Raw genomic sequence first — 9401 nt, forward strand, 5'->3', positions numbered from 1 at the left:
CCCGATTCTCTCCCCCATCCCACTGCGGGGGGAGTGAGCGAACGGCTGTGTGGTGCTTAGCTGCCTGCCAGGTTAAACCACAACAATCTGGTATGAAATGAACTTTAAAAATATGGATATGAGGAAAAAAACATTTCTAAACATATTGCTAAAATTCAGACACCATTGACACAACAACAGTCAAAGAACACATCAACATAACCATTCTCTTTCTGATCAGTGTATGCAGTAGTCTGTAACTTACTGGCAAGATAACCATGTCCTCCACAAGCCTCTCGGCACTCCTGGGCTGCCTGCTGAGCAGTCCAAGAAGACAGTGGTTTGCTGGCAGCACATACGGCATGAATCTCACGTCCCATATCAGCCTTTGTGAAAAACAAGTTACAAGTGAGTAATAACTTTTAGACAAAGTAAGTTTGTGACCAGTTAAAGCCATAGCTACATGTACTGCTTTATAATCAAGGAAAGAGTAACTGGCATACATACATAAAATTTTCTGAGATCTATGTAAGGGCAGAGCATATTTTTGCTGCCACAGAAAAACCCTGCCACAACTGAAAAACCTTCAGCACTAACTTTCTTATATGGGACAGCAATAATTTGGGCCAGGTAATGGACACATGGGTACATCTTAGCTCAGATGTGCCAGCTGCCATGGCATTGCATGGGATAGTTCACTGCTTGCAACCTTTTCCTCCCAAAGATGGAGAGGCAGGAGGTTGAAGGTGGCATGTCCAGAGAAAGCTGCTATCCCCTCTGTGACATAAGCAATCCCTCTCTCCCCAGTCAGCAAGGGGATACTTATAATCTTTACTGCCTTACATGGTTTTCACTGATCTTTCAAGCATCAATTTTGCAAAGAGTAGGAAAACTTAAAGGGGTGGCTTCCAATGGTCTGATTGTGCATGAGAAATTCAGTATTAAGACTCAAAAGTCTTTAACTTTTTTCTCCAAAAATATTTATCCTAAGGCATGAATATGAATGGCAAACTCAAGCCAGACTCACAGAGTCTGTGCAGGAATTAAGAATAGTCTCATTTCAGAAAGTCTTTGATATATGCCTCCTGTAGTATCATTTACAACAGTTATAAGCTGAATATGCATTATCATCATATATTTATGATAAACAATTCTGCAAGGAAACATAACGTTAAATCCCACAGAAATCAATAAAACTTTAACCACGCCATCAAAACTAATTTGGATGCTTTTCTGAATGCAACTTTAATCATTACTTTGTATGTCCCATATTTCTGAGACATTGCTCTAGCATTCTTCATCGTAAGATGGCCTAAGACTTCTAAGTAGGTCCTTCAGTTAACAATTTCCAGATTATTATAGTAAGAACTCAGTGAAGAAGAAATGTGTAAATATCTCACCTGTCTCTGACTCCTTTGCTCTGTCAATAAGCCTGCATAAAATTCTATGAAGTTCTCAAACAGGGATTTGGAGAAATAATCTAAGGCATATGCAGCAGCCAGATAAGGAAGAAGACGCCATTGCTAGAATAAAAATTAAATAGATTTGATCTCAAATTGATTTTTTTTATAGTTATATATATGTAATTATCTTATAGTATTGAACTAACCCATTCGTTTTTACTTTGTTCAAATTGGAAAACTGTTTTATGGAGAACTTAACAATAACCCTCTCTAAACATAATTAAGTGTAACTACTCTATACACAAATTACAGTTATGTTATTCTAGTTCATGCACTTTATGACTTTGTCATAAACATTCTTTTAAACCAGTGCAAAAGTTCACTGAAGCTTTGGGGACCGACGACATATTTTTTGCCCTGTGTTTATACAATGTCTGGCATGCTGGGGCCAGTCATGATTCATGTGTTTCTTCAGTACCAACATGACAGAGGTTGTAACTGTTTCACTTGCTTGTTCATTGCTGAATGTATGTTAGCGCTGGTTGCATTCTGTGAATAAAAAACAGGGCTGGGAAGCAGAGAAAAAGGCATCTTTGCTGCTCCATGCAACTCAGAGCCCATAAAGAAAAAAAGAAACTACTTGAGGAAGCTTTTGTGGTAGAGCAAGAAGGGAATGAGAGGTTCAGCAAGCAGAGCCCACAGAACAAGCCAAAACTGAGAAAAACTGAGAGACTCGAAGAATAGTGGGAAGCAGACCCCGTCTTATTCAGAAGAGGTGGAAAGAAGGCAGCTTTTGCCAGTTTGTAGAAACCCATGAAATCTTTCAAAGTTGCAAGACTAAGTGCAAACCTGGAAAAAAGCACCCACTTTGCAAGGACAAACTAGGTAGGTTTGTTTTCAGCACTTCTTATATATTAACCTTTCTCATTCAGCAGATCTGAATTTTCTCTATTTCCCAGCTACCTTACATACTCTTGCTCTATTTTTTCAGAGCAAAAGGTGTTTTTCATCTGCATAATCTGCAGAAAAACATTGGTTATATTCCTCTCAAAATTAGTGCTAGCTTGAGACTTCAACACAATGAATGTCATTGATTTCTATACTTTTAAAGCATAAAGGCTAAAAAAGAGAAAATTAGCATAGCAGCAAAAGAGGCACTGACATTTTTAAACAAATACTAGTTTCTACATCTGCAGTACTTTCACGTGTGCATAGAAGACAGTCTTTCTCTGAAAAGGTTACTATTTTAGAAGAAAAATGTTTCTAGGTACTTCAGAGAAACATGAATATTTTGGGTTTTGCTATTCCAAGAACTTATGTCAAAAGCCTGATCATGCCAGGAGAAGGTCTTGAGTTGGAATGAACCCCCACAGCTGCACTAGAATGACACTTCAGATGACATAGACAACTTCAATTTCACTAACTTCAGTGTCGCTATTTTGATCTGCAGTAGCTCTGAATCTGAGTTTCATTATATAGAAGTCTGTAGATGTGAATTCCAAAGTATCTACCTGTGTTTGGTATTCAAGAACCGGTATTTCTTCATCATCAGTTGGTCCAAACTGACGGCGAGCTGCTGAGAAGCGAATGGCTATTGATAAGGCAAGCTTTAAATTGGTCGTGGAAACTGCCGTGATCAGAATTCTGCCAGTGGACAAGGGTCCCAGAGCTGCACTAAAACTCTCTTTAACATCCTGTATGAATAAAAGGCAAAGACTGAATGGTGAGGCTAACATTTCATCTACATTCTCCCTAAAGATACAACTCTGGTAGCATGATCAGAAGCCCAGAGGATTGGCCAATTTTGTTTCTTGGCACATTCAGATAAGGCATTCAGGTAAGACTCAAAGTAGTTTCTCTAAACTACTTTGGGATCAGTGGGATTGCGCAAAGAGCAAGAAGTCAGTAAAATCAGTAAGGTGAGTTGAGACATCTCTGAAAGGCAATTAAAAAAGCAGCATTCTGACTATCTCATGTGAAATTGTCAACAGCCTTATGTAAGTCCAGGTATCTAGTACTTCCCAACATGAGAGGCCCATGCTCTGTCTCTTAATCTACTTATACCTTTGTATATTTAATGAACTGTACTAATGAAACAAAACCTTGATTCATACCTTGACTGAACTTGAGTACTTCCCCTCAGCTGTGACATCTCCAGCTATATTCAGTATGTTTTCTTTAGGTATCCTGACATTGTGGAACATGGCAAATCTGTTTAAACAAATACACAAGCAATGTAAAATCTACCTCGACACAGTCTGAGGTATCTACATTACAGAAAAAAGGTCACAACAGACACGATTGCACAATGATCTCAGGCATATCAGTGAGCTGAAAACAGTGTCCATCAAGCCAGGTAGGTAATTTTAGGAGAATATGCCTGGGAGAACAAATGCATTCAGACTCAGGGCAGAAGAGGAGATTCAAGATGGGAAATTATTTGTTATAACTCTTCAGTTCATTTTTTTTAAAAAAAGATGATGCTTACAAAAACAAAAAAAACCCCACCTTACTGACTCTAGGAGACCATTTCAGCAGCTTCGTAAGTAAAGAAGTAAACAACTAATGGAAGGATGAGCAACGTATTCTGTTTGAGGGGAGGGACAGGTAAAGTTACTTATTAGAGACCTTATACAGAGGCAGTTTGACAGACACTTTCACCAACAGCCCAGAAGCCTGAACTGAATTCTCAGACTGCATGAGTTTAGGTAAGTTACTTGGCTTGATATCTCAGCTATTGAAAAGCTTGCGAAGATGAACTTCCTTCTCCTGCTTAGAACCTGACTGGGCCATTCTGACTCCTAACAATTCCCTGCCACAAACAATTCTGCTGAACCATGTGCTTTGTGTTGTTCAGTCCAGTCAGGAGACTGCTTTGAAAGAGAGACACTATATATTTTTATGAGTCTAAAATATAGAACTGTGAGGATCATTCATATTATTGCAATACAAATGAGGACATAGCTGAAATAGTGCCCTGAGAAGGAACTGAATGGAGAATTTTCCTTTGTTTAAACTCAAACTAGGATTTCTGTTCCCTGGAATGTGGCATCTTAAAAAGGAAGATAACCTTTTCTAAATGGTGGCACCCTAGCAGCAATAAAGAAGGAAGTTGTTAGAATAGGTAGAATGTCCTGAGTATTCATATTCTTCAGGAAGAAAGTGTATGAACTGTTTCACCCATACGGGCAATACAACTTGGCACAATATCAGTAACATCAGCTCCACTCACGAATATCTCAGTATCTAATAGCATTTGAAAAGCTGTATTTGTAATCAAAGCAAATTCCTTTTTCCTGCCAATACAGGCTGATCTATTTAATAAGGCTCACGAAAACCAGGTCTTTCACATTAATAAATTACATAAGGGCTGCATGCTGCATGTGCTTTAAAATTACGAGTTGTTTCCACGGAAATGTATCTGCATACTGAATTTATTTAGCCTTAGAGATACACAGTATTTTCGGACTTAGTCACAGAGAAAAGCATACTATCCTAACTAAGAACCAGCTGCTTACTGGCCTTAATGATGCTAAAAAGTGCTTTGTTAAGTGTCAGTTTCAGTGAGACAACACTACTTTGTAACAGAAGCAAATTCAGAATTTCCAAAAATCTGATTTCCATCTTTGTTAATATTTTTTTCATATCACTGAAAATAAAAAATCTCATTCAGAAAAGATCTTTTGGTTAAATTCAGATTCTCTGCTCCCTATATCCCAAATAAAATCCACCACAACTAAAACTGTATAGCAACTCCAATGTTTTTAAGCAATAGCATGCATGTTAGACAGAACTTGAGCTTTTTAATTATGATTACTCATTACTTTAATTACAGGAGAGGGTGTGTGGCAAGGTTTAGGTCCTTAGTATAGCACTCTCTTTTCCTAGTTACCGTATATCCATAGAACTACAAGAAGGTGCTTCCTCCTAGGAGCTTACAATCCAAGCATAAGGCAAGAAGCTAGAAATGTGTTCAAACAAACAGTGAGGCAGACACTAACTACTGAAGAATACTTTCTTGATATGATACCTGCCAGTCACAGCACGCTGGCAGCTAAGCATTGGCATTTTTTTATAAGCCATTAGAGCAAATGAGAATTTTAAGGAGGAATCGGAGCGATGAAAGTAAGGGAGCTTCATTGATCTATAAAGGATCCCTCCCAAGTAGGAAAAAATGCATGGAAGAAAGCAATGAAATATTATTTTTAAAAGCTATTGTATGGGTGATAAAAACTGGAATCATAAGCCAGACTAAAGGAAGAGCTGACCTAACAGAGAGATGATACAATCTTCGGGGCACAGATTAGGAAGAAATTTTGAAGGGCTCCATCTCTCGGGCCCTCTCTTTGCAAATACATACTTGGAGCGTGTTTAGTCCTGTGTGTGACGAACCGTAAGATTCATGGTAGTAATGACAATGAACAAGATGGCAAATTGTCCTTTTGTGTTTTACACTGTAGTGATTAGTTTAATTCATTCAGCAAAGCTGTGCAGTTGTAAAAAATTATTTACATTGACAAGTGCTTGAAACTCTAGACTTCTTAAAAAGCAAATTCAAAGCTACTAATATATAAATCTATATACTAATAACGTACTTTTAGGAAATTCAAGCCTACTAATATTGAACATGTGGCAGATGTGTGCCAAACAAAACAGCTCCCAAAGTGACCTAAACAGTTTTACCCACTTTCACCTGTTGTGATACAATCCCAAATAGTTTAATCTAGAGGAAGTCTTTTGTTGGAAAGAGAGAAAAATCTTGTAGAAAGTTTTATTATAATCTGTCCAACATAAATATAATGTAGCTAATTCTGTACCACATAAAAGATTATCTAGAATTATTTTGATTAAAACCCATATGTATACCCTTCTTATAATAACTTTTTTCACAGCTAGTGAACCAGAATACATTTCCAATCATTATATAACAATCTATTTTCTTAAAATCAAAATTAGCTCAAATAACAATTTTTGAAAGTTTAGATTTTTCCCTTGATATTGTCCATTACAGAGACATTATTTCCTTCTTTTTCTGTAAGCTGCTATGAAAATAAACGCATATAAGATGGCAAAAACTTTGAGAAGCAAAAGAGAGAGACAGAACTAGCAATTAAAAATCACACAGAAAATTCCCATGCGTAAAGAAATAAGATATATTGCCTATGAGCACCAGCGTTGAAAATAAAAGCAGTACCTTACAGGACCTGGGAGTTAGGCAACCTTGTGAGATCACTGCCAACTTCTGTTACGCTCCTTCTCCAAGAACTTTGCTATTTGAAATTGTTAGACATACTGGCCAATTTGAACTTGATATCGGAACATATTAAAAATAAGTAGTAAGATTTAATGAAGTCAACGATCACATTTCTAATGGTTATTAGCCTAGAAAGCACAGTGAATAGAAAGCATAGTGAATAGACATGGACCACATCTGTCAACGCATTTAGGGGGAAAAATCTCTTTAAAGAATTGAAGAAATATCTTACAATAATGGAACTGTATACACAGTCATGGGGATATCATGTACCAGCAAGTTTGGAAAATGGCTAAATTTCACATGGTGATGACAAGACCATAGGTTTGAAAGCTACCCTACTTAGGGCCTCTTCTGCATAGCAAATAGTGTGACTGAGATTAAGACTTCTCAGCAAGAAAGACAGATAGCTGTCACTTTAAATATATGTCATGGGGCTCTATAGCAATGTGCAATTTTGCATCATGTAGCCCACAGGTAAAAAAAACTGTATCGTATAGATTTCTACCTAGATTAGCTGAGCAGAGTGAAGCGCTATTCCAATAGTAGCATTCTTGTTTGGGTTCTTTGGCCAGTAGTTTAGGGAACATTTCAAGCAAAGTTAATCTTACTGACTTTAAATCATGCAATAGTAATGCATCTGGTGTGCAGTAATGCTGATAAAAAAGGAGCAGCTGGAAAAGCTAGGAGCTCTTTTTGCCAGTACTAAATTAATAAGCTGTTGCCTATAGAACAAATAGCTCAAGCACGCTTTGGTGAATTTCAGACTCACTAAAATGCCTTTCCTGCCAGCTTTTGTTATTGACTACGTTAGAGATGGCGCAGTGACAGTTCCCTCAATCCTTCCAGCCAGAAACAGAAAGCAGGTGAATGGTATTGGAAGGCTGTGACTCAAGTGATCTCACGGCTCTTTATGGGATACAGTAAACCTTGGGAAGAATAACACTTCAGAGGTTTGGTGAAAAACTTGCAGAAGGAAAGAAAACAGCCACATATTCCAGACTGAAACTCACAGAAAGGTTAGAGTTGAGAAGAATTACAGAGAAGCTGGGGAAAACTGCAAGGCAATATTTTAGCTCTAGTTTCTACAATCAAGGCTCTAATCTAAGAATGCAGCTCTGTAACAGTAATGCTCAATAGCAATGATAAAACAATATAGCACTTTATAGGCCTCCTAATCCTATCTTAATGGACTTCATGGATGCACAATGACCCACGCACCCTAAAGTTCTCAAAGTCTAAGTGCCAGTCTTGCAAGGAGTTCTGGATGTGCAGACTCTGCAACTGTCGAGAGCTGACAGAGCTCTGCTAACGAAGAAAAAAGACTTTTGAAGTTCACTGCAGATGCGAGGCTCTATTTCTGTGGGTGATAAAACAAATGTTTGACCGGATCTGAACCTATCTTTCCCCATTAGCACCATCAAACGCCTGTCAGTGTGACAGGCATTGCAACGAACTGGCTATGGCTACACAGTTTTGAGATACTTGTGAATGACAAAAATGAGGGGATAAGGCAGCACTCCTTAGCAATGTGACTACATCTTCTCAATGTGCACAGCACTGTAGGTACCCATATAGTGTCTAACCTTGACTGTAGAAGCTAAGCGGAGAGGGCAAAACAGGGAAATATCAATGATTCCACTGCAAAATCACTGTTTTGACTTAAATTGCAAATATGCAAGATGTGTCTTGCAAAATATTTGGTTTAAATGTGAAAGTGGCACTGTTCACAGGGATTGAAGGATTGATGGTACTGTATTCAGATAATTTAAGTACAGGTACAGGCATTTTTAACATTTATTTTTAATTTATAGCTGCTTCATTACTATCGCAATTGTTTGTGACTCTGTCCAGAGGCTGCTGGACAATAAAAACATTAACCAAGCATAAGCTTGTTTATTTGAGAAGCAGGACTGATTTCTACACTTGCTTTCTTATTCACATCCCTGTACTGTCCCTTTCCCTGTACTGGAACAGCCTCTTCTGTGGCCTTGCAGTGAACCAGACCTGACAAATGATCTGGTTGAAGACAGCCAAATTTTGGGGTTTTTTTTGTCAGATTAGTTTTCAGACAGTTCCACTTCCCTAGCTGAATCCCCTACACAGCTACACGAATGTTTGTCTCAGCATGAAGAAAAAGGCAGTGTGGGAGTAGAAGCAAACAACCAAAGAAGCCGAGGATGGAAATTATCTTCATGGAACTACTGCTTCAGATTGTAAGATGAAGCTCTGAAGGCTATTTAGGCTTCAACCATGTACTTCAGCTCCTATCTTCCTAGTGAAACAACTGCAACCATTGCAAAGCACAGCAAGCTCACTAGCCTGGAGTTCAGGAGAGCAGACTTTGGCCTCTTCAGGGATCTGCTTAAGCGGTAGAGTGCCATGGGACAAAGCCCTGGAGGGAAGAGGGGCCCAAGAAAGATGGGTAATATTCAAGGATCACCTCCTCCAAGCTCAGGAGCGATGCATCCCAACAAAGAGGAAGTCAGGCAAGAACGCCAGGAGGCCTGCATGGATGAACAAGGAGCTCCTGGACAAACTCCAACACAAGAAGGAAGCCTACAGAGGGTGGATTAGGAAAGCAAAGCCCTGAGAGAATTAAATCTGGCCAGGGACATCAAGGGCAACAAGAAAAGATTCTATTCAGGGATAAAAGGAAGACGAGGGAAAATGTGGGCCCTCTCTGGAACGAGGAACGAGACCTGGCTACCTGGGACATGGAGAAGGTGGAGGTACTCAATGACTTTTTTGCCTCGGTCTTCACC

General features: G+C 38.7%; 1 protein-coding gene across 1 annotated transcript in view; it reads right to left on the reverse strand.

Annotated features, from left to right (window-relative positions):
- ACOX3 (acyl-CoA oxidase 3, pristanoyl) overlaps positions 1–9401 on the reverse strand; it is a 35096-nt gene that overhangs the window by 12412 nt on the left and 13283 nt on the right. The window contains exons 7-10 of the mRNA XM_009285373.1: positions 3497–3593; positions 2894–3076; positions 1380–1502; positions 245–365 (exon numbers count right to left, since the gene is read on the reverse strand). Of these exons, the coding sequence (XP_009283648.1) occupies positions 245–365; positions 1380–1502; positions 2894–3076; positions 3497–3593 (524 nt within the window). The remainder of the gene's footprint in view (positions 1–244; positions 366–1379; positions 1503–2893; positions 3077–3496; positions 3594–9401) is intronic.

Source organism: Aptenodytes forsteri, unplaced genomic scaffold, assembly GCF_000699145.1.
Source record: "Aptenodytes forsteri isolate BGI_AS27 unplaced genomic scaffold, ASM69914v1 Scaffold88, whole genome shotgun sequence".
Taxonomy (NCBI): Eukaryota; Metazoa; Chordata; class Aves; order Sphenisciformes; family Spheniscidae; genus Aptenodytes; species Aptenodytes forsteri.